The 27,049-nt window shown below is 37.4% G+C and overlaps 1 protein-coding gene across 4 annotated transcripts in view; it reads right to left on the reverse strand.

Moving 5' to 3' along the window:
* Positions 1 to 27,049, reverse strand: part of TNPO3 (transportin 3) — a 77,574-nt gene that overhangs the window by 44,768 nt on the left and 5,757 nt on the right. Inside the window, exons 2-5 of one of the 4 annotated variants that reach the window (XM_042924179.1) lie at positions 21,387 to 21,547; positions 4,429 to 4,629; positions 3,392 to 3,465; positions 1,754 to 1,910 (exon numbers count right to left, since the gene is read on the reverse strand). In XM_042924179.1, coding sequence (XP_042780113.1) covers positions 1,754 to 1,910; positions 3,392 to 3,465; positions 4,429 to 4,551 — 354 coding nt within the window. In that variant the 5' untranslated portion in view covers positions 4,552 to 4,629; positions 21,387 to 21,547. Of the gene's footprint in view, positions 1 to 1,753; positions 1,911 to 3,391; positions 3,466 to 3,847; positions 4,014 to 4,428; positions 4,630 to 21,386; positions 21,548 to 27,049 lie in introns of those variants that run through there. The other 3 variants (XM_042924193.1, XM_042924186.1, XM_042924176.1) reach the window with 3 other exon arrangements.

The following is a 27,049-nucleotide window of genomic DNA, read 5'->3' on the forward strand; positions in this document are numbered from 1 at the left end:
GTTGGGTATGCATAACAGCAACCTGTCATTGAACAGATATGGAATATAAGAGACTGAGTTCAAAAGGGTGTAAGAAAGTTGCACAAGCAGGTAGATCAGATTCCTCTGACACCAACTCTTCTTGCACTGATTCATCTCCCTCAATCCATGCCTGTTGCTTCCTGCCTCTAGTGATGCTCCTTAAAACTAGATAACTAAAGAAGAAAACTCAAGCTTGGATTACAGATGATCTGTCCAACATCATGCTGGTATCACCTAAAGGTGGACAGCTGCAGAATTACAGGCCCACATAGGGGCTGTAGTGAAGGACAGTGAGTGGTTGAAGAAAAATTCTTATGGGCAGAACTTCAAGCAATAGAATTCATTGTTCACCACATGTGGAGTAAGAGATGACTGAAAATATGGATCTACAATATGGGGCACCTGGGTGGCTCAGTTGATTAAGTGTCCAACTTCAGCTCAGGTCATGATCTCACAGTTCGTGGGTTTGAGCCCCTCGTCGGGCTCTGTGCTGACAGCTCGGAGCCTGGAGCCTACTTCAGATGCTGTCTCCCTCTTTCTCTGCCCCTCCCTGTTTGCACTCTGTCTCTCTCTCTCTCTCTCTCTCAAAAATAAATAAATATTAAGAAAAAAAAGAAAATATGGATCTACATGTATTTATGGACAATTTTCAGTGCTATGGATGATCAGGGATTTGGAAGAAGCATGGTCAGAAGATTGGTGACAAGAAGTCTGAGGCAGAAGTACATATGAATGGTATACAAATAGGCCCAGACTGTGGAGTGATTTCTGTCCTGTGTGAATACAGAGGAATCTTTCAATGACAGAGGGACAAAATGACAAACTCTATAATATCAGTCTCTTTCCCCAGCCACCCAGTGCTTACTCAATGGCCTCATAAACAAAGTGGCCACATTAGCAGGGATGGAGGCTACACTAGAATTAACATGGACTTCCACTAAGTTAAAACTACTGATGAGTATCAAACCTGCCAACAGCAGAGACCAACACTGAGGCCCTAAAATGGCACCATCAGCCATAGGAACCAGATTGACTGATTATGTTGCACTTCTATCACAAAGGAAGCAGAGATTTGAAGGACAAGACTCATAGGAAGAAAGGAAGGAAGAGACTCATATTCTGGATATGGATATGCCTTCCCTGCTTGCAATGCTTCTGTCAGCAATGTATCATTTATGGATTCACCGAATGCCATATCCAACCATCATGGAATCCTGTCTAATCAAGGAATTCATATCAGGGTAAAGGATGTATAGTAAACAGCGAATCTGAGCTCTGTTGGTTTTGAGATCTTGGCCCCCAAGGAAGGAATGCTTCCACCAGGAAAACACAAACATGATTCCAGTAAATTGGAATATAAGTCCACCATCTGGACAATTTGGGCTTCTTATGCCACTGAACCAATAGGGAAAAAAAGGGCAGGGGGTTAATCTGTAGGCTGGAGTGACTGATCCCAAAAACCAAGGGAAAACTGAGTTCCTTCTATACAATGGAAGCAAGAAGTTCTTGGTCTGGAACCCAGAGAATTTTCTAGAGAGCTTCTTAGTAATTCATGCTCAATAGTAAAGATTAATGTAAAACTACAGAAGCAACAACAAAAAACAGCGGGATTGCTGATGGCTCAGATTCTTTGGGAATGAAGGTGTGGGTCACAATACTGATATTGAATTAGAAAATAACAACCATGGCTTTTTGCCTCTAGGGAGCAAGTTAGTATTTTAAGCTTCCTCACCAAGAGAGATACCACTGTACTAGAGTAGAAAGCCAAATCTTCTATAATTTCTGTGCGCCGGTTAGCTCCAATTCGTAAGGAACGGCTATGTACTTCTTCAGGTAACACTGTAAGGATCTCCAGCAAAAAAGGCAGAGAAGTTACATCATTGCTATATCTGGAAAAGAAAAGGGGAGAGACAGAAGTTATTTACAGTCAGAAAATAATCACATAAGATAACAACAGGCCTCAGAATAACCTACAAAAGCAGCATTTTTACTACTGCTAAAGTGGAAAAGATATATATGTAATTTTTTGGAGAGGTATCTGGAGATCAAAATTTCAACTTGTATAATCTTTGACCTAGCAATTCCACTTCCAGAAATTTCTCTCAGAAAAATCTCGCATACACATGCAAAGTATACAAAAATATGCACTGTGGTATTTTTATAATAACAAAAAACTGGGAAAATATAAAGGTCCTCCATAATTAGGATAAAAAAGGTTACAGACAGTCATACAATGGAACATAGACAGCCATTATACTGAATGAAATATCTACGTCCTAACATGAAAAGATGTCCACAATGTATAAAGTAAAAAAAGTATATGGAATATATTACATATGAACAAATGAATACATAGTACATTAAAATGCATATGCACTTATTTTAAAATGCTTAAGAGAAAAGTCTGGAAGGCTATACAGCCAATCATTAATAGTGATTACTCATGAAATATAGGAATAGGGAGACAGAAAGGCTTTTACCCTGAAACCTTCCATACTATTAGAATTTTTTCAAGAAGCATGTGTTAATTTTCTCAGTAAACATTTTCTTAAAACAAAAAAAATAAATTATCCATATAAAGGCCTTAATGATGCACTGTAGTGGGAGGTAAAAAGGACATCCACTTTGTTCAAAAATAATTTTCTTAACCAAAATGCAAGCAAATACCAAGATTATCTTGCCAAGACCATGAGGAAATGCTTTTATTCAAAGTAGTAGGCTCTGTGTATCTAAAAATGATACTGTCCTTTTGAACAGATAAGAAACAAACCCCAATTAATAAGAACTTTTATGCATAATGACTTTAAAAAAAAAATTTAATGTTCATTTCTGAGAGAGAGAGAGAGAGAGAGAGAGAGACAGAGATATAGATGAAAGCACGCATGGGGGAGGGGCAGAGAGAGGGAGACAGGATCCCAAGTGGGCTCCACACTGACAGCAGAGAGCCCAATGGGGTGCTCGAACTCACAAACTGTGAGATCATGACCAAAGCCAAAGTTAACTAACTGAGCCACCCAGGGCCTCATATGACTTTCAATTTAATAATCTTAAAACATTCTGACAATGTTTCTATAGAACTGCTGACATGTCAGTTAGTGGGAGTGACCCACAAGACCGCGAAAGACTTTGCTGCAGTTAACTCAAGGAACATGTGTGTGTGTGATTTTAAGGGCCTTTTATGTCCCACGCAACATACTTCTGTAATACTTAAATTTTAAATGATTTTCTTTTAATCCAACAAAAGTTAATAATAAATAATTCTACGTTAAGGGTTTGGGAAAATACTCCAAATGTCTAGCTAATGCTAATAAATTTCTCTTTGTAGCTTAATAGCTATTCCAAATGCTAGTATACAGTCAGTACAACTTACTTTTCCACCAATGTTTGCACACATCCCTTCCAGGAAGGCATCTGTAGTGCAAGATCTGCTATTGCTAAAGCCAGCTGAATAAGAGAGAATAAATAAATGAATCGATGAACAGATATAGGGTTACCATCAACACTAGTTGGCAAGCAAAGAAACTAAACTTTTTCCAAACAATATGACAACGAAGACTGACACCCCCCTACCTCTCCTCACCTCCACAACTACATATCCATGTAAACTCTTCTGGGCTGGCTACCAATTGCTAGGATTTAAAAAGTTAACCTCTAAAAATGAAAAAACCAAAACAACAAAAAGAAGCCAGAAAGAACACACTATAGATTTTCCTCAGAATACATTAATACTTACTTTTATTTGGCAATACCATAGAACTTCACGGACAGATAAATTATACTTTGCCAAAAGGCCAAAGCTACTGACAAAGTCAGCCCTTTGACTCACTTCTCAAGTAATGGAATGCCATTTCCCTTCTCTTTCCATTTCTCATCTTGAAGCCTTAGGCAAAAGCCTCCTTCCTCTTCAAGGGCACTTCTACGCCAGGCAGAGAACACATGTGAGTATGTATTCACTAAAGCTTCCAGTTTTCCTTTCCAATGTATTTCCCAGTCTAAGGGGGAAAGGCCAGATGGTTCACTATTTCATTCATGAGAATTTTACCAGCCAATTGATCCAGAAAGGATTTTTTTTTTAAAAGCAACTATGTAGACTTCTGACCCAGAACAGTAAACAGTACTTTTATCATCTGCAATTTTAACAGTGGGGTGGGGGGAAGGGCACATTCCTGCCTGTGAAAACTTCTACTCACCTCCCCCACTTCTGGTATTTAAATTGGTTTTAAATCAAATGAACTCTAAGATTAATATAGAAGATTTACATTTTCACTTTCTATCCACTTAAGAATATAGCAAGGAGTCTGTAATAAAGTTAACATTACTTAACATGGCCTAGCAATGTCAATCAAAATTAATTTGATGAATCCAAATGACCTTACAAATTTCCCTAATGAGAAGCACAGGATTTACCTGCGTTACAATGACAGGTGACAAGTCTTTCAAGTTCTGGATATGGGTTAGTAATGAGTCCCGTAAAGAGGCATGAGAGTCTGTGGGGAGCTCATAAAATGAGGTCTGAATCTTCATTTTCATGGTCTGTGCAGCAAAATAGCATGATTCCACATCCTGTCGGATCTGTAACAATTGGTCTGAAATCTCCCATGCATGAACCTGAAAGCAGACCAAACAAAAATGTCTTAAAGATTATTTTACTAAATAATTTTAATGTATCTCAATACACATAAAAACACATATAGACCAAAGTATAACAAAAATCTGACAAGCTAAATCACCCACTAATTCAGCCAATACCTCAAACTATGTATTTATAGGCCCTGTTCAACAAAAGTATTACCTAAATTCTTCTGACTCATTCTGGGAAGGCATGAGAGTTATCAATCAGGTCAATAGATCTAATCTTGCTGATCAGAATCATTAATTGTGTAGGGGGAGAGTATGAAGAAAAAAAGTCCCAAAAGATCCTACTAAAACTGGCACTGTGTAACTTCCAAACCTATCTATACGTTGGATGTTTCTTTTCCACCTGAATAAACTTTTGTTCACTCTGAGAATGGAGTCTAGAAACCATTTTAATATATCTATAAATAGGAGAATAGATTTCATATTGGTCTCAATAAGCCTACCTTTCAGTCTTTAGTTCCTGAATAAGACAGCAAAAAAATTATCTCACCCCAAGTGAATATTTCTCATACTTCTATTATTTTCTGATGTATTTATGTTTGGCATAGTACTACACATAATGCTAAAATCATTTTCACAGGAGAAAATAAATATATCTATTAAAATAATAATGGAACAAAAGCACAGGAATTGGTCTCTAACAGCCAGTCACAGTTATAAAAGAGAGTTCTATTTTGAAAGATAACTTTGAGAACAAAGTCCAGTACTACACAGAAGACAACTAATTAACAACTGATAAAATTCTAATCTAATTCTACTAAACTGCCTCTTCTTGGGAGAAGGCTAAAATGTCTGGCAATAAGGAACTGAAGAAAAAGTTTCGATCTTAGTTCAGGAATAAAGGCAATTGTGAAAAGAGATCACATAGATCTGCCTAGTCAATTTCTTATGATGATAGAGTACTTCACAAGTAATATATAATGATTCTTCAAGATCTTTCCAAAGATAAACAGAAGTTAAGGAAGAGAAACAGGTAGAATAAATGGTCTGCACAAATTCCCAAAGTAAACTGAAAACAGAGAGACCCTGAAATTCATGACAGGTTTATTAACATAAAACTGAGCTTTCGGGGCACCTGGGGTAGCTCAGTCGGTTAAGCGTCCAACTCTTGGTTTCGGCTCATGTCATGATCTCATGGGGTTTGTGAGTTTGAGCCCTGCATCGGGCTCTGCACTAATAGTGCTTACTGAGACTGCTTAGGATTCTCTCTCCCTCCCCGCCCCCCCCCCCCCCATGTTCTCTCTCTCTCCCTCTCTCTCTCTCAAAATAAATAAACTTAAAAAAAATTCTTAAAAAAAACCCCAAAACTTTAGCATTCAAATAAGATGGTGGAAAATAAGCATGAAACATTGTATCACAAAAAATCTTCCAGTCACCTAAGTTTTTAGCTATTCAGTATCTAACCAGTAACTCAAGCACACCTGTAGTTTAATGACATCAAAATATATTTTGCTCAAACTGATATTTTATAATCGAGTCTTTTTTTCTTTTTTTATTATTTAAAAAAAAATTTTTTTTAAGTTTATCTATTTTTGACAGAGACAGAGTACAAACATGAGCGGGGGAGGTGCAGAGAGAGAGAGGGAGACACAGAATCTGAAGTAGGCTCCAGGCTCCCTCCAAGCTGTCAACACAGAGCCTGACACGGGGCTCGAACTCAGGAACTGTGAGATCATGACCTAGGCCGAAGTTGGACGCTTAAATGACTGAGCCACCCAGGGGTCCAGTCTTTTTTTTTTTTTTTTTTTTAATGGTTATTTTTGAGAAAGAGAGTGCAAGCAGGGGAGGAGCAGAGAGAGAGAGGGAGACACAGAATCCAAAGCAGGCTCCAGGTTCCGCTTAACTGAGCCACCCAGGGGCCCCTAATCTTTTCTTTTTCTTTTTCTTTTTTTTAAAGTAAGCTCTATGGCCAACATGGGGCTTGAAATGATGACCCTGAGATCAAGAGCTGCGTGCTCTACTGACTGAGCCAGCCAGGCACCCCTCAAACTGACATTAAAAAAAATAATTGCAGAAAGATTCTATGAAGCCTTGTAATCTCCATAAATGCCCTCATAAAAACACACCAATTAACGAACAAAATTAAAGCACTATGGACATTTAAAACAAAACCGGATATTATTTAGTTATCTCTAAGAACCCCAAAATATAAGTTGCTGGAGACAAACCAGTAATATCTATAAGACCCGTGTAGTTTCAGCTTCAGTAAAAGCAGAAGCAGAGGAAAACAACAGGGTATCTAATGGATCTAAGAGCAGAGGAAAACCTATAGAGCCAAAAGATATTCAATGGAAAGAAAGAACAGAGAGACAATTTGAGAACTGAAAGTGGAAGAGTTTTGTCTAATCCAAAAGCAGGTGGGTAGAAGAGGCCTACATAAAATCTAAGGAGATGGTGCAGTCTAGCTTCTATAAACTCTTGTGACTGGAAGGACAGGATAGGACTCCAAACTGAGGACAAGTGCTGTGAACTGAGTCAAAATAATGCAGGACAAGTAAAATGAGATAAAGGAAGAAAAGAAGAAGGTAACAAAGCTAAGAAATCTTAGGAATCAAACTACCATATTTGTAAATACTATCAGAAAACAACAGAAAAGGAAGTTCTTTGAAGATGAAAATACTACCCATAACCACACCTCCTAAAGTTCAGAAAGACTAATTTCACCCACAAAAAAACAACTGAGGTCAAATGCTATATAGCTATAGGAGGAAAAAGAAAATAATGAACAGAATAACATCTTTACAAGGAAAGTAGGCCAGAAAAACATTAAAATTTTTTTTAACGTTTATTTTTGAGACAGAGACAAACAGAGTATGAGCGGGGTACAGGCAGAGTGAGAGGGAGACACAGAATCCAAAGCAGGCTCCAGGCTCTGAGCTGTCAGCACAGAGCCCAACGTGGGGCTCGAACCCATGAGCTGTGAGATCATGACCTGAGCCGAAGTCAGATGCTCACCCGACTGAGCCACCCAGGCACCCCTAGAAAAACATTTTTCAAACTAGCCTAAAGTCCAAAGGACATAGAAGCCAACATGAAAGGGCTCAATGGCCAAAGATAAAAAACCTAGTGTAAGAAAGTAGATTATTACGATAGTGTTGGGTTATAACTCAAAAATAAGGCAAATACCCATGAGTCCACAATGATGTGAATAATGATCAAATAAATAACTGCAGAGAAGTTATCTGTAAGATGTAAGACATCTTTTTTTTACAGAAGAATGCTTAGTTAATAAATGTAAGAAGGAATGAGAAAAATAGACAATCACTATTTCAATACCACAGTAATAATTGCTACAGCAAGATTCATGGATGGGGGATAAAATCAGTGCACTTTAAAAGAAACAGGGTATATCAAAGCATCTCCCCAAAATATTTATTGGTCTTAATGCATGTCCACAAATTCTTGGACAATTACTATGTAAGAACTCGGACTACTCTGCTGGAGAGACAATGTAAAGACACCTAAAACTACATGTAAACAAGAGGAGCCCAGCTAAGTCCAGCCTTCCAGCCATTTCTACCAGAGTGTCAGGCATGTAAACAAAGCCATCTTAGAACCTCCAGACCAGCCCATCCACCAAACTTCATGGAACAGAATTATCATCTACAGAGCCCTGCTAGAATTTGTGACCTACAAAATTAAGAGATACAATAAAAGGATTTTTGTTTTAAGTCAGTAAGTTTTAGGGTAATTTGCTTCACAGTAGATCACAAGAACAAACCACCAAATATTATGTGCATCTTGATAAAAGAGGATACCAGAATGACAACAGGATCAAATCTGTGTGTCATCAAGTCTCTGGATTCTCTGGCAATTTGCAGGAAATACAGAGGAGACTAGAACTGACTCATAAGTATACAACTGGCAAAATCCACACTTAGGAAATTCAACAAGTCAAATGGCCCAGATTCTTCAACAGTTAAATAATCTATATATAAAGAGAACCTACAGATTAAAAGACACTCAAAACACATATTCTTAAAAACAGCAGCAAGGGGCTCCTGGGTGGCTAAGTTGATTAACCATTTGACTTCGGCTCCGGTCATGATCTCACGGTTCTTGAGTTCAAGCCCAGCACAGAGTTCTGTGCTAACAGCACAGAGCCTGCTTTGGATCCTGTCTCCCTCTCTGTGCTCCTCCCCAGCTCATGCATACACACACACACTCTCTCAAAAATAAATATTAAGGGGCACCTGGGTGGCTCAGTAGGTTAAGCGTCTGAGTTCAGCTCGGGTCATGATCTCATGGTCCGTGAGTTCGAGCCCCACGTCGGGCTCTGTGCTGACAGCTCAGATCCTGGAGCCTGCTTCAGATTCTGTCTCCCTCTCTTTCTGCTCCTTCCCAACTCATGCTCTATCTCTCTGTCTCTCAAAAATAAATAAATGTTAAAAAATTTAAAAAAATATATCAAAACAACAACAGGGGTGCATGGGCAGCTCAGTCAGTTGATTGTTGGACTCTTGATTTCAGCTCAGGTCACCATCTCACGCTTCATGGGTTCGAGCCCCCCCATCAGGCTCCACGCTGACAATACAGAGCCTGCTTGTGATTCCCCGCACACTCGCTCATAAAAATAAATAAAAAATAAACTTAAAAAACAACAACAACACAGCAAGACTAAAAACTATAAAGAAATACAAAGAAAGAATTACTATGAAAGGACAGTGGTTACTGGTTACCTTTAGGGAGAAGGAAGCAGTTATGTCAAACAAAGCACAAGGAAAACTTCTGGAATGGCCAGTAGAGTTCTATTTCTTGACTTGGGTGGTAACTATATGGATACCCACATTCAGTAATTTACCAGGTTATACATTCTTCCCATGCTGTTTTCTGTATCTGTGTTTAAAAACCAAACTGGAGCGACAAAACAAACTAAAAACTTCAATGTAAAAGTTCATTACTGGGGTAAGCATCCGACTTCAGCTCAGCTCATGATCTCGAGGTTCATGAGTTCGAGCCCCACGTTAGGTTCGGTGCTGACAGCTCAGAGCCTGGAACCTGCTTCAGATCCTGTGTCTCTCCCTCTCTCTGCCCCTCCCCCACTCATGCTCTGTCTCTCTCAAAAATAAACATTAAAAAAAAATTACAAAAAAAGGAAAAGTTCATTAATTGTACAATGAATGCCATACTGTGCTTTAATCTGAATGGCAGAAACCAGTAAAACTTCCAATTGTATCATTATGGGTTATCTATATTTCTAACTTACATCTTTCTACCTCTTTAAAAGTAGAGATCTTGGGGAGCCTGGGTGGCACAGTTGGTTAGGCATCTGACTGTTGGTTTCAGCTCACGTCATGATCTCACAGTTCATGGGTTTGAGCCCCACATCAGGCTACATGGTGTTGGCGCAGAGCCTGCTAGAGATTCTCTCACTCCCTCTGTCTCTGCCCCTCTTCTACTCATTCTCTCTCTCAAAATAAATGTTTCAAAATAAATAAAACAAACATAGAGATCTCAAAAGGAAGGGCAGAATCAAAAGTCAAAACAAAACAAAACACTACTTCCTTGTGGACTGTTAAACTTGGGGGTAGGGGTGCAAAGATTTATTTTTCAAGCATCTTTTTTAGACTTTTTTTAAAAGTAACCTCTACACCCAATATCTCACGAACCCAAGATCAAGAATAGCATGCTCTTCTGACTGAGCCAGCCTCATGGCCCAAAAGTAACACATACTAAAAACAACCAATGGGACAAGAAACAACAAGAAGGGAAATTGAAAATATCTTAAAAGAAACTGGAAACACAACATACCAAAAATTTTTTTTTTTTATTAAATTTTTTTTTTTTAACGTTTATTTATTTTTGAGACAGAGAGAGACAGAGCATGAACAGGGGAGGGTCAGAGAGAGGGAGACACAGAATCTGAAACAGGCTCCAGGCTCCTAGCTATCAGCACAGAGCCCAACGCGGGGCTCGAACTCACGGACCGCAAGATCATGACCTGAGCCGAAGTCAGCCGCTCAACCGACTGAGCCACCTAGGCGCCCCTCAAAATTTTTGAGATGCAGCAACAACAGCCCCAAGAGGGAAATTTATAGTTACACACATTTATGTTAGAAAAGAAAAAATATCTCGGATCAACAACCTAACCTTATACCTTAAGGAACTAGAAAAAGAACTACTTAGCCCAAAGCTAGCAAAAAATAAATATTGGAAGAATAAAAGTTGGAGCAAAGATAAACAAAATAGAGAATAGAAAAACAAAGATTTGATTCTCTGAAAAGATCCAAAAAATGGACAAACCTTTATCTATGTTAACTAAGAAAAAAGAAATAAAATTAAAATGGGGACATTACCACCAATTTTACAGAAATTAAAAAAAAGATTTTAAGAGGGGTGCCTGGGTGGCTCAGTAGCTTAACCATCTGACTCCGGCTCAGGTCAAGATCTCAAGGTTCATGGGTTCAAGTCCCGCATCGGGTTCTGTGATGACAGCTCGGAGCCTGGAGCCTGGAGCCTGTTTCGGATTCTGTCTCTGTCTCCCCCATGCTCATGTGCTCTCTCTCTCTCTCTCTCAAAAATAAACATTAAAAAAAAATTTTTTTTAAGATTTTAAGGGTTACTATGAACTATATACCAACAAACTGGATAGTCTAGATGAAATGGATAAACTGCCAGAAACATACAATGTACCAAGACTGAATCCAGAAGGAATAGAAAATCTAAATAGACTATATTACTATAACTAATAAAAAGATTGAATCCAAGTCATCAAAAATCTTCCAATAAAAAAAACAAAAAACTTCCAATAAAGAAAAGCCCAGGGCCAGATGGCTTTACTGGTGTATTCTACCAAACATTTAAGGAAAATCAACTTTTCTCAAACTCTTCCAAAATACTGAAGAGAAGAGGGAATACTTCCTAATTTATTTTATGAAGAGAGCACTACTCTGATACTAAAGGCAAAGATATTACAAGAAAACTAGACTGGGCACCTGGGCGGCTCAATCGTTTAAATGTCCAACTTTGGCTCATGACATGATCTCTATGGTTTGTGAGTTCGAGTCTCACGCTGGGCTGTCTGCTGTCAGCACAGAGCCCACTTCAGAAGCTCTATTCCTTTCTCTCTCTGCCCCTTTCCCACTTGCACAGTCTCTGTTTCTCAAAAATAAACATTAAAAAAAAAAACCCAAAAACTACAGACCAATATCCCTTACAAATATTCATGCAAAAAACCTCAGCAATATGCTAACAAACCAAATTCAACAGTACATTAAAGGATTATCCACCACGACCAAGTGGGATTTATTCAAGGAATGCAAGGTGGTTCAACATACAAAAATCAAAGAATGAAGAATGAAGGAGAAAAAGACATAAACATCTCAATTGATGCAGAAAAAGCATCTGTCAAAACTTAACACTCAACAAACTAGGAAAAGAAGGAAACTATCTCAACATACAAAAGAACCATATATGAAAAACCCACAATGAACATCTTACTCAATGGTCACTGACAGCTTTTCAAAACTCTTAGACCAGAAACAAGACAAGGATCCCCACTTTTGCCACATAAATTCAACACAGCATTGTGTTGGAAGTTCCAGCCAAAGCAATTAAGCAAGAAAAAGAAATAAAAGGTATTCAAATTAGACAGGATGGGGTAAAATGATGGTTACTCACATATGGCATGATCTTCTATGTAGAAAACCCTGAAGCTTCCTCAAAAACCTGTTAGAACTAATAAATGAAGTCAGCGAAGTTGGAAACTACAAAATCAACACCCCAAAATCAGTTTTTATACATTAACAATGAACAAGTTGGAAAGGAAATTAAGAAAATTGCATTTACAATAGCACTGAAAAGAACTGAATACTCAGGAATGAAGAAAGAAGGCAAAGAGACTTGTTTTGTACATTGAAAACTATAAAACACTGCTGAAAGAAATTAAAGACAACATCAATAAATGGAAAGACATCCTGTGTGCAAGGACTGGAAGACTTACTATTATTGTCAATACTATCCAAAGCCATCTACAGATTCAATGTAATCCCTATCAAAATCCCAATTATGTTTTTTAGCAGAAATGAAAAATCCATCAGAAAATCTACACGGAATCTCAAAGGACCCCCAGAGGGCCCAAACAGTCTTGAGAAAGAACAAAGTTGGAGGTCTCACATTTCCCAATTTCAAAAGTTATTATAAAACCAGAATAATCAAAACAGTATGGTCCTGGCATAAAGATACAGATAAACCAATGGAATAAACAAAGAGCCTAGAAATAACCCCCCACAAATATAGTCAAATTATCTTCGACAAGGGTGCCAAAACTGCACAGTGGGGAAAGGAGAATCTCTTCAACAAGCAGAGTTGGGAAAAGTAGACATCCATATACAAAAGGAAGAAGGTGGACCCATGTACAAAATTAACTCAAAATACATTAAATTAAGACCTAAATATAAGACCTGAAAACTGTAACTCCCCAAAGAAAACATAAGGGGGAAAACTTCATGACAATTATTTTGATGAGGATTTCACGGATATAACACTAAAAGCAAAGGAAACAAAAGTAAAAATAGACAAAAGAGACTATATCACACTTTGAAGCTTGTGCATAGCAAAAGAAATAATCAACAAAGTGAAAAAGCAACCTATGGAATGGGAGAGACTATTTGCAAACCATGTATCTGATAAAGGGTTAATGTCAGGAATATATAAAGAACTTCTACAACTCCAAACAAATAAACCAAATAACCCAATTTTAAAATGGACTTGAAAAGGCATTTCTTTAAAGACAATATAATAATGACCAGCAAACACATGAAAAGATGCTCGACATCATTAGTAATCAGGGAAATGTAAATCCAAACTACAATTAGATATCACTTCACACCTGCTAAATGGCCACTATCAAAAGAAAAAAAAAAACAAACAGAAAATAAGTGTTGGTGAAGATGTGGAGATACTAGAACTCTTTGTGCACTGTTATAAAACAGTAAATGTAAATAAAACAGTACAGATGCTATGGAAAACAATATGGAGGTTACTCAAAAATTAAAAATAGAATTACTATATGATCCAACACTCCACTTCTGGATATATATCTTAGAAAGATATTTACACACCCATGTACACTGCAGCATTGTTCACAATAGCCAAAAGTTGAAAACAACTCAAATGTTAACTGACAGATGAATGGATAAATAAAATGTGGTATATACTTAGCAATGACATATTATTCAGTCTTAAAAAAATAAGGAAGTACCATTACATGCTATAACATGAATAAACCTTGAGGACATTATGTTAAACAAGTAAGTCACAAAAAGGCAAATGCTGCATTATTCCACTTATATGAGGTATCTAAAGCAGTCAAAATTAGGGCCAGAAGGAGGGTGAGGTGGGGTATTTTTCAGTTTGTCTAGAATTTCAGTCAGGCAGAATGGGAGTGGGGCTCAAGGGATCTATTATACAACAATGTATATGTGGTTGACAATATTATACCACATACCTGGAAACTGCTGGGAGGGTAAATTCATGTTATGTGTTTTTGGCCACAATTAAAAAAAGTATGGTATTGGGGGCACCTAGGTGGCTCAGTTGGTTGAGCATCTGACTCTGGAGGTTGAGCATCTGACTCTTGGTTTCAGCTCAGGCGTGATCTCACGGTTTGTGGGTCTGAGAGCCCTGCACTGGGCTCTGCACTGACATTGTGGAGGCTGCTTGGGACACTCTCTCCCTCTCTCTGACCCTCCCCTGCTCGCATGCTCTCTCAAAATAAACAAACGTTAAAAAAAAAAAAAAAAAAAGTGTAGTACTGGCATATGACAGACACAAGACCAACAGAATAGAATAGAGAACCCAGAAATAAATCCTTGCATATCTGGTCAAATGATTTTCAACAAGGACAACAGGACCCTTATTTTACATCATATACAAAAACTAACCCCAAAAGGATCACAAACTAAATATTTTTATAAAACTATAAAACTCTTACCAGAAAACATAGGGGAAAAGCTTCATGAATATTGGATTCGGCAATGATTCTCAGATCAAAAGCACATGCAGCAAAAGTAAAAGATAAACTGGACTATATCAAAATTTAAAATTTCTACTTATTATCAAAAGACAGGATAAATATGAAAAGGCCACCCACAAGTGGGAGAAAATATATGCAAATGATAAATTTCATAAGACGTTCATATCCAGAATATATAAAGAATCCCTACAACAAAAAACCTCAAACAACCCAATTAAAAAATGGGCAAAGGCCTGAATAGACACTTCTCCAAAAAGACACACAAATGACCAATAACCACATAAAAAAATGTTCAACATCACTATTCATTAGGGAAATGTAAATCAAAACCACAATGAGATACTTCATTCTCATTAGGATAGCTACTATCAAGAAAACAAAATGGTATTGGATGTGGAGAAACTGGCAAACTGTGCATTGCTGGTAAGAATTTAAAATAGTACAGCCACTATGGAAAACAGCATGGCAGTTCCTCAAAAACTTAAAATTACCATATGATCCAGCAATTCTGCTTCTGAGTATATGCCCCAAACAATGGGAAGTAGGGACTCAGATATTAACACACCAATGTTCGTAGTAGCATATTTCAATTTATTTTTTGAGACAGAAAGTGAGGGAGGAGCAGAGAGAGAGAGGGACAAATGATCCAAAGCAGGCTCTGCACTGACAGGCTGACTGCAGCAAGGCTGACTGCAGCAAGCCCGACGTGAGGCTCAAACTCACAAACCACGAGATCATGACCTGAGCCAAAGTCGGAGGGTCACCAGACTGAGCCACCCAGGCATCCCATAGCAGCATATTTCAAAATAGCCAACATTGAAAACTCAAATAAATGCTGACAGATGAAGAGATGAACAAAATGTGGCATATATACACAATGGATTATTATTCAGCCTTAAAAAGGAAGTACCATTAAAAGCTACAGACACAAAAGGACCAATATTGTAAGAGTCCACTTATATGAAGTACCTAGAGTAGTCAAATTCATAGACAAAGTTAGAATTTTGATTGCCAGGCATTGAAAGGAGAAGATAATGAGAGTTACTGTTTTTTTCAGTACAGTTTCAGTTGAAGAAGATGAAAAGTTCTGGAGATGGATTGTGGTGATGGTAATACGTTGATGTGAATGTATTTAATGCCACTGAATGGGTACTTTAAAAGTTAAAATGGTGCTAAGTGAAATTAGAGAAAGACAAATATCATATGACTTCACTCATATGAGGATTTTAACATACAAAATAGATGAACATAAGGGAAGGGAAGTAAAAATAATATAAAAACAGGGGAGGGGGACAAAACAGAAGAGACTCATAAATATGGAGAACAAACTGAGGTTACAGGAGGCATTGTGGGAGGGGGGATGGGCTAAATGGGTAAGGGGCACTAAGGAATCTACTCCTGAAATCATTGTTGCCCTATATGCTAACTTGGATGTAAATTTAAAAAATAAATTAAATTTAAAAAAACCTGTATGCACCATTAAAAAAAATGAGATGAGAACTCACTCAACTTGTGGAAATTATATAGAAATATAGAATGCAGTTTGTGTACAAAGGAAAAAATAAATAAATAGTTAAAATGGTAAATTTTGTTACCCACTGAAAGAAAGAAACAAACAAACACAGTTTAGAATCTGCTCAATCTCTTCTTAAAGGGATTTGGCCCTACTATAAAGATCCACCAGAAGCAAAAGAACTCATGTCAAGTGGAAAACATCATTTATTATCTGTTAAACTTTTCATAAACAATATATCCACTATCAAATAAAAGCAAAACTAGTAATAACAACAAAAGAAAAAGAAACAGACAATAGAAAATAACATATCTAGATGGACTAAAACAACTAGGATGCCTTAAACGAAGTGGCAAAATTTAATATCACCAATAATGGAACAAACAGATTTTATGCTACTCCTGATGTGATTCACTGAAAACAATAAATTATCATCCATGTAGTATTCCTCCAAAAATTGTTTCACCTGAATGCAACCATGAGAAAATGACGACACAAATCCAAATAGCAGGGCACATTAAAAACAAAGACAAAACGAGCCTGGATTGGTTTTTTAATGCCATTATCATAAGACAAACAAAAATACCCCAAAGAACTAAAAAGACCAACTACAAGCAATGCATTTTCCTTGAATGAATCCTAGATTAGAAAAATAAACACTTTAGAACTACCCTACGACCCAGCAATTGCACTACTAGGCATTTATCCAAGGGATACAGGTGTGCTGTTTCGAAGGGACACATGTACCCCCATGTTTACAGCAGCACTATCAACAGTAGCCAAAGTATGGAAAGAGCCCAAACGTCCATCGATGGGTGAATGGATAAAAATGTGGTGTATATGTACAGTGGAGTATTACTCGGCAATCAAAAAGAACGAAATCTTGCCATTTGCAACTATGTGGATGGAATTGGAGGGTATTATGCTAAGTGAAATTAGAGAAAGACAAAAATCATATGACTTGACTCATATGAGGACTTTAAGAGACAAAACAGATGAACATATGGGAAGGGAAACAAAAATAATATAAAAACAGGGAGAGGGACAAAACAGAAGAGATTCATAAATATGGAGAACTGAGGGTTACTGGAGGAGTTGTGGGAGGGGGGATGGACTAAATGGGTAAGGGGAACTAAGGAATCTATTCCTAAAATCATTGTTGCACTATATGTTAACTAATCTGGATATAAACTTTAAAAAATGAAAAAATAAAATTAAAAAAAAAGAAAAAGAAACACTTTAAAAGCAACTGGGAAATTTTAATATAGACTATGTATTAGATAATACCATTATACCAAAGTTAAATTTCTAGAGCGTAACAATGGTTTTAGTTTAGTTTAGAAAAATGTCCTTGTTCTGACAAGATAAATGTCACTGTTTAGGGGAACAGCATTATAAGGTCTTCAATTTACTTAGGAAAGATTAAAAAGATACATACACAGAAGGACAGAGAGAAGCAAATGGAGCACTGTCAAATTGAGGAAAAGGGTTTATCCGTGTTCACTGTACAATTCTTTCAAGTTATGAACTTGTCAAAATAAATAGTTTGGGGGGATGCCTGGGTGGCTCAGTCAGTTAAGTGTTTGAGTTCAACTCAGGTTATAATCTCATAGTTCACAAGTTTGAGTCCCACCCCGGGCTCTGTGCTCTCAGCTGACAGCTCGGAGCCTGGAGCCTGCTTCTGTGTCTTGCTCTCTCTCTCTACCCCTCCCCAGATCTCACTCTCTCACTCTCTCTCAAAATTAAAAAACCATTTAAAAAATTAAAAATAAATCGTTTGAAAAAAATTAAGTAGCTAATTAATATACTCAAGGAATTAGAAGCCAAATTGGAAAATTTCCATTAAGAAATGAAATCTATAAAAAATAATCAAATAGGGGAACCTAGGTGGCTCAGTCAGTTAAGCTTCCAACTTCAGCTCAGGTCATGATCTCATGGTTTATGAGTTTGAGCCCCAGGTAGGGCTCTGTGCTGATGGCGGAGAGCCTGGAGCTGCTTTGGATTCTGTGTCTCCCCCTCTCTCTCTGCCCCTCCCCTGCTCGCGCTCTCTCTCTCTCTCTCTCTCAAAAATAAATAAACATAAAAAAAAAAAAGAAATTCTAAAACTGAAAAATACAGTAACCAAAATTAAAAACCAAATGGAAGGGTTAAAATAGCAATCAGAGAACTGAAGAAAAGATTACTATGCTAGAAATAGATCAAGAGAAAATAACGAGACGGAAGCACAAAGTCAAAAAAGATGAACAGTAAAAAATGGGAAGAATCCGAGTGACATGTGGGACACAGTGAAAAAGTTTAACATACATATAATTGAAATCCTAGAAGGAAAAGAAAAAATGGGGCAGAAGTACTAAAGATAATGGCTAAGAAATTTCCAAAGTGACAGAGACACCAACCCACAGACTTAAGAAGCTCTATAAACCCTAATGACAGAAAAACCAGACCTATGCACATCTTAACACTCCTAAAAAGCCAAAGAGGAAAATCTACAGGGCAGAAAAAAAGATGTATTACCTTTAAAAGAACAATTAGACTGATAACTGACTTATCAACATAAACAATGGGAACCAAGTATCTTCAAAGTACTGAAAGAAAATAACCCCCCATCAGTTATTCTGTACCCAGCAAAAAACTCCAAAATGCAACAAAATTAAGATAAAAGGGGAGCCTGACTGACTCAGTTGGTAAAGCATGTGATTCTTGATCTCCAGGTTGTGAATTTAAGCCTGATGTTGGGCCTATTGCTTAATCGCTTATTTGCTTGCTTCCTTTCTTACTTACTAAATAACTAACTAAAATAAATTAATTTTTTTAAAAAAATAAAGGAGAAGAAGACAGTTTATAACCAAAAGACCCAAAAAGAAGAAAATACTAAAGGGTGTTCTTCATGGAATAGGAAAATAATTCTGGATGTAAACATGGAAATAGAAGAAATGAAAAGTAAGGGGAAAGGTTAAGTATGAGAGTAAATCTTTATGGACACTGACTATATAAAGCATATCATCTTGTGAGGCTTAAAACATATGAATACAAATACCGGAGAGGAGTTCTATACCCATGTAAGAAGTAGAAAGTCAGAAAGAACACTGCTTTTGCATTAACAATAAACGAAAGCAAATAAACTACAAAATAACTTTTCTTAAAATGCATCAGAAAGCTGAGATCCCAAGGCAACCAAGTAGACTGAAATCTAAAGACAGACCTCTCCAAGGAGACAGGAGGCAAGCACTGAATCATCTGTGGCAGAACATATGAGGAAAACACTCAGGGCACCAGATAACCAAGTAATAAAAATTCTGCTAAAATTATGAACAAATTGATGAATGCTGAGTGTGGGCTAATGTGAACATACAAAATCCCTAGGGCTCACAGGCACAAGGGTCACAACCACCTACAGGCTCCTCTGCACAGACCTCTCCCAGAAACTCAGAACAGACTGGGCATTAGGGCAAAAGACCGGTGAGAACTCCTTTGGCAGGATGATCCTGGACAGGAACAGCCTTAGCCGCAGAAAAGGCACAAAAAGCTGACTAGATAGACCCTCCCCCTCCCCTACTGAACAAACGCCTCAGACTCCGTGGGGACAGCAAATCCTGTCACCCTCAGGGCACAGGCTAAGACCTATCCCTGATGCACAACCGTGGAGGTCTCCTACGACTGAGGGAGGGGCAAAAAAATGTATCCTGCACAAGACCTGCCAGATGCAAGGCAGAGACAGACTTCCACAGGTGAGGCCAGGATCACTGAGACAACCCACCACTGAAAACGGCAGCACTGCAACTGTCTAAGAGTATGGTACACTGGGGCAACAGAGAACATTCCCGTCCCCTGTTCCCCCACACAAATAAACACTGAACACATCACATTCAAACTCCTGAAACACAGAGATAAGGAAAAAACACTGGAGGCAGAAATCCATTTACATTGGCTCTGTAACAGCTCAACTGTAGAACTTTGTACTGTAATTACTTAGGCCACCGTTCATCTTTTCTAATAGGCTGTAAGCTCTTCAAAGGTAAAGAAAGACCTTAACTGTATCTACATCTCTCAGAATACTCTGGCCCTAAGAGGTACTTTAAATAAAGTATGTATTAAATTTTTAAATATAAAGTGAAACGACACAACACCATCATCTCCTAAGTCCTTAACACCTCTTTGTTTTCCCAAACGAAAAAGCCCATCCTTTTACTAGGTAGCTAGATACTTACTGAATGGGCAGTCAGCTCTAAGAACAGAATCCAAAATGTTTAGAAAGAAAGAGCAACAGAGAACAAGCAAATCAGTTCTTTACAGATAAAGAAAACAAAGACCCTGAGAGGATGAGATGTTTTTCATTCAGAATCTTCACTTGTAGAACTTCACTTGCCTTGCCCAGATGGAGCCTTGGTTTTGTTTTGTTTTAAACATATATTTTGTTTTAGCAATGAAAAGAAGCTCAATAATTTCCTAGCTAAAATCTGAAGATTTAGAATTTTCAGAAAAACGTCAGTGAAGAGAACCTTAAAATCTCCCTAAAATGGGAGTCTTCTGAAATGAGTGTACTTTAAAATATTACCAGTATTTCTGAAATAGGAAAAAAGAGAACAGCACTGAAGCAACTAAATCAAATATAAAACTTATATCTTTTCATGCTCATTATGTAATTATCTTGGGTTTTTTTTTTGTTTTTTAACTAAAATATAGATGGCAGCTATATGAATTTCCTAGGACACTTCTATGAGAAACTGGTCTTTGAAAAATTCCCAAATTGCTCTTTGTGCAAATACATCTGGTAGAACCAAAGCAAAAGAGCTGTCTTCTCATTTCAACCACTCTTATCGTCAAGCTGCTTCACCCACTGGTCAAATGTGCCTCTCTTTTCAACTATTTGTCTTTTGGAATAAGAATAAAATACAAGAGTAACCTCTAAAGAAACCTGGCAAACTTAAATATCATGGCTACTAAGTAAACTATCAATGAAAAATTACCTGGGATGATACTGTCAGTACTATAGATTAAGGGGTCATAATTTATCACTTTCTTTTGAATTCTAGGAGTTTCAGCATTGTCGGCATCCCCAAACAAGTAATCTTGTTTTGGTCACTGAATCATAAAGAAAATGCATCTAAATCCTGATATCCTAGACACTATAGTGCACTGCTCATTGTACTTCCCCTCTGCTAAGGCTGAAGAAGGAAGAGAAGGAAGGAAGGAAGGAAGGAAAAGGGATTCTTGACAAGGAGAGAATAAAGCACTTACACTTCATGGGACTTTCTAGCCACAGATGCCAGGTGCTACCCACTGAAATCCAGGCTTGGACTAAGCTCCACATTTCTGAAAGGACCATCTCAACCGAAGCCTGGGGCTCAGAGTCAGCAGGAGGAAGCTGCAGCTCCCACCAGCAGCACATTTCAAAGAGGCTGCAACAAGAGAACATTTTCCATTTAAGCATCTAATTCCAATCTTCCATTTCACATAGCAGTAGCAGAACAGGCCTGTGTATCAGTCTTTTCAAAGATATTTCCATGACTATGTGATGAATATGAATGAAGCAGGCTATGGCCCAGCAATCCTTTCACTAACATACTCTAAGTCTTTCATTACGCTTCACAGCAGATCCTAATAGTACTTGCCCTTTCCTTTCTTTAATGATGCTCTGTTGCTCCAAGACTCACTTCTATACCAACAGTTCTAAAACTGCCGAGAATCCACCTAAACCACTGAGCTGGCGGGCGGTCAACAATGCAAGCACACACCCAGATGGAAGCCTAAGGATTCCTTAGCTGCCAAGAATTAGAAGTGGATTAGAGCTGCTAGTTAATCCTACAAAAAACTCCTCAAATTAAGCAGAATTACTTAAAATACTTCACTGAGGACAGAAGAGCCCTGGCAAATGGAAAATGAAATTCTGTAAATACAAATATTTCAGTGAAATTTGAAAAGTAACATAAAAGTGTCAGGTTGCTGTACTTTTTTAAGCATTTCAATTAGTGAATAATATATTTATTAAATAAAGACTTTTAAAGATTTACAGTATATTGAGGGAGGGGGAGACTAAGAGTAGAGTGAAAAGAACAAAACAAAAACAAAAAAACCTATCAAAGAACACATTTTAGGCACATGTCCTATAGCAATGTGGCATAGAGCTAGAAAACCAGAATTTCCCAGATCAAGAAAAAAAAATCATTCTCATGAGACAGGTAAAAAAAAGAATAAGTCTAATTTACCTGAAACAGAGAAAATAACTTTTTAACTCGGTCAACTATCTTAAGTTTTTGTACCTAATCTTTTATGAGAATTTTACAAATTTAGGACAAACTGCTGGGTCTGTCACAAGATACCTTCTGATGGTTTTCTAAGACAGCAGGGAAAGAAAATGGTTTGAAGGGGGTATTATGAAAAACTCAAACTATGGGCTAAAAAGATTACTACCTAAAAATTATATTTTTCAAAATAACTTGTTTTGTAAGACGGCCTGAAATGCAAAACCCATGATGAAATGAACTTAGCTAATACCTTCATCACAGCAGTGATGAGTACACAACCCCCAGCTCCAAAAGGAGTGTAAATGAAAAATAGTCATATAAAGCCCCTAGCAAGCTCCCAGACCCACAGAATACTCTTGTGTGCATAAATAACTTTTTTAGAAGCAAAAAGGCTCATTTAGAGACAAATTCAGCCAACTTACATTTTGACAGCCATCTCTATAATGACTGAGTAAATAATTAAAAGGGAGATATTATTTCTCTTCTGGGAGGGAAGAGATTCCAAGCTAAAAATAATTCTTTAAAAAATCATAAGCAAAAAACAACAAAAACAAACAAACAAAAACATAAGCTATTCAAATTCCGTAAGAAATACCCACTTTTAAGTCAGCTTTTAGACTAGCACCCATATGCACTGTTCCATCTTGATTTCAATGAAAGGAATCCGTAAGATCAAATGACAAGACTGCACCCTGTGGTCTCCTCCATTTCGGATGATATCCCCGTGTTTCTGGGACAAGCATTTTCAAACAATCCTCAGTCGTAATAAACTCTGCCAAATGAAACTTGGCTCAAATTTGTGCTACTGTGGCTGTCAGTCATGTATAATATGGTACTGAGAAATCTTGCCGAGATGTTTTCATGACAAGAGTAAAAAATCCCTATCCAACTTTAAAATCCTTAATAACCTATGTATGTGAAATTTAGCTTCAAGAATGGCCCTGAAAAAAGATAAATCTGGATCCATAAAATCACCTTGGGTTGGGAGTGACCGAAGTATGCATTGGTAATCACCTTGCTGTGGGCCTTACTAATTATACCAGGCAGCCCTACATTAAAAGTAGAAAATGCCAAGCTTGAAACCATTTGAAGCAAAGCCGATGTCAGTACTTCCTGAAAGCCAAAAATAGAAAAAGTGTATTTCCTTTTATCGCTGGTCCCTATTGCTGCCCATCTGAACAAGTTTTATAACAACTCATCTAAACCAGAAGAATGAGAATATCATCAGACATATTAAGCAATATGTTAACAACGTGCTTAAGATTCAACTTTTTCAAACTTATAGGAATATGAAATGTCTAGCTTAAAGTACTGTTTAAAAAAAAATGCACTGTAGTGTTAAAAAACTCTGAATCCTTATATAAAAAACATGTATATTTTCAGGTCTCATTCCAAGTATATTCTTCTGTTTGGGGGCTACTTAAATAGGATTATACTATGGCTGAGACAAAATACAAGGAAACAATGAACACAGAGGAAAAACTGAAAAGAAATGGGCTATGGGCTTGAGGAAAAAAAATAGGTAAAAAAAACAATGTAAACTCCATTAACAGAAAATTTCTCACCAAAGGAAAATAATATATGTTTCATAATATTGTCATTTTAGAAACTCTACAAGAAAGGAAAATTAAGTCAGTATTTTTAAGTGACTTTTCTCTTTTTTTATGTTTATTATTTTTGAGCACGAGTGAGGGAGGGGCAGAAAGAGAGGGGAGACACAGAATCTGAAGCAGGCTCCAGGCTCTGACTTGTCAGCACAGAGCCTGACGAGGCGCGGGGCTCAAACCCACAAACCTCAAGATCATGACCTGAGCTGAAGTCCGACGCTTGACTGAGCCACCCAGGTGCCCCTAAGTCAGTATTTTTAAGGAGTTCTGCACGTCAAACACTACAAAATTATCCCCTTTAGCCACACTATGAATTTCCAATTAAAGACAAATAAAGCTTCTGAGACTTCACTTGTACAGCAGTAAAACACTCTGGTAGTATTTCAGTACCTGAGTGCAAGCTAGAAAAATACAGGAGTGATAATCTGAGCAATCTCAACCTCCTATGAATTAAATGCTTATAAATTCAACAGAGCTTAAAATTCTATAAAATCTGGAAAACAGTATGGCGGTTCCTCAAAAACAAACCAACAAACAAACAAACAAACAAACCCACTCGCAATAGCCAAAAGGTGGAAGCAACCCAGTTTTCATGGATAGATAAGTGGATAAACAAAATGTGGTACATACGTTATTATACAGTCTTAAAAGAGGATGATACATTATTATACAAACTTAAAAGAGGATGAAATTCTGACACATGATACACCATGGATGAACCCTGAGGACACTATGCTAAGTGAATAAGTCAGTCACAAAAGTTCAAATACTGTATGATTCCATTCATATGAAGTACCTAGGGTAGTGAAATTCAGAGACAGAAAGCAGGTTGCTAGAAGCTAGGGGTGGAGGGAGGGGAAAATTGGCAGTTAACTTTAATAACCAGAGTTTCAGTTTTACAAGAGGAAAGTCTAGAGATGGATGTTGGTGATGGATGCACAACATTAATATACTTAAACCCACTGAACTGTACACTTTAAAATGGTTAAACGGTAGGGGCGCCTGGGTGGGTCAGTCGGTTGGGCATCCGACTTCGGTTTAGGTCATGATCTCACAGCTTATGAGTTCAAGCCGCACATCGGGCTCTGTGTTGACAGCTCAGAGCCTGGAGCCTGCTTCGGATTCTGTGTCTCCCTCTCTCTCTCTCTCTGCTCCTCCCCCATTCATGCCCTGTCTCTCTCAAAAATAAATAAATGTCAAAAAAAATTTTTTTAATAAATAAATAAAATGGTTAAACAGTGGATCTTATGTTACGTATATTTCACTGCAATTTGAAAAAAGGAATGAAACTGACACAACCTACAACCAGAACAAACATTAAAGATATTATGTGAAGTGAAATAAACAAAACACAAAAAGTACAACAGTGTAAGATTCTACTTATATAAGGTACCTGAAATAGTTGAATTCATGGAGACAAAAAGAATGGTGTTGCCAGGGGCTGGAGTTAAGAGGGAAAGGAGAATTACAGTTTACAGATAGAGTTTTAGTCTAGGAAGATGAAAAGTTCTAGAGATGGGTGGTGGTAACAGCTGCACAACAGGAAAGTATTTAATGCCACCAAACTTTATACTTAAAAATGGTTATTTATGCTATGAATATTTTACAATAAAAAAATCTATACCATCTATTTTCCATTTCCCTGATAAACATCAGTGCAAACAATGTGAAAAAAAAAATGCTGAAGGAATATCTGTAAAGCTTTGGAAGAAACCTGTGTTATAATTAGAATATACAGCACTGCCCTGATAATTTTACATCCTGAATCACACCACCAACTCTAGTGCAAGGCCTGGGAAGACAAAAATTAAACTAATCCAAACATGGACGAATGCCACCAGATAACAGACTACCATGCCAACATAAATACCATCACAAATGCTCATTCACAGGCTCCAGTACACCAAAGACATGAAATGTCTATATCTGCAAGGTCCAAGACTTGGAATGTGGGAAATAAGGAACTGATTTTAACTTTTATTTAATTTTAATTTAAGTAGCCACAATAGCCATCTGGCTAATGGCTACCATATTAGATGACACAGCCAGATTGGTCAACTCTGGAATAAAGGTCTCTAGTTTTTATCATTTATGTTTTTCTAGTTTCCAGCAAGGCAAGGCAGAGAGTAGTCCTATGTTCATTGAATTTACTGATCCACAGAATTTGTAGATGAACATTTTCTCTTTTCTAGAAGGTTTTTCTTTCAAAAACATGTTACAAGAGTCACTTAATTGGAGGATGAGAACAAAAGCATTAAAAAAAAAACCCAGATTTTTAGATGTCAGCTCAATAACTGCAACTGCTAAAAGGAAAACCAAAACACTGGTTTTTTGAACTAGGCTAAACAATCAACAAATTCCAAAAACGAAAACTAAGAAATTTGAAACTGAAATTCCATGATCCCTGACTTTCCTGATATGATATGTAGAAGAAAATTCCCAAGGATATGTGATAAACCAAACATGACAATGTCAACATAGTCCATCAGAGCATGATTTGACTTATCCTTTTTATGATTTCGTCATTCCTTTTCAGTTTCCAGACTAAAATTTTTGAGGTAACCTCTGACCCACAGATTGTATTTGTAAAAGTAGTCTATAATCTAAATTACAAACTTAAAACAAATGCATAGCATCATTCATTAGCCATATAAAGAGATGGTCTTTCCTTCCATTGCTTTCTACGCTGTCTACTGATTTGGGTTACCAGAGGTAAACAAAGTGTTCAGAACAGTTCACTGATAAGATAGGCTTCCTTTAAAATCTGTCTCAAAATAACCTTTTTAAAAATACACTGGAGGGGCACTTGGGTGGCTCAGTTGGTTGAGCGTCCCACTCTTGATTTTGGCTCAGGTCATGACCTCTCAGTTCATGAGATGGAGCCCCACAACAGGCTCTGCACTGACAGCCTGGAGCCTGCTCTGGATTCCCTCTCTGCCACTCCCGTCCCAACCACACTCTCTCTCCAAATAAATATTTAAGAAATAAATAACAATTAATAAATGAGGGTGATACAAATTTATCTCACAAAGATAAATTTGTTTTTTAA

The sequence above is a fragment of the Panthera leo genome, chromosome A2 (assembly GCF_018350215.1).
Source record: "Panthera leo isolate Ple1 chromosome A2, P.leo_Ple1_pat1.1, whole genome shotgun sequence".
NCBI classification, from domain to species: Eukaryota; Metazoa; Chordata; class Mammalia; order Carnivora; family Felidae; genus Panthera; species Panthera leo.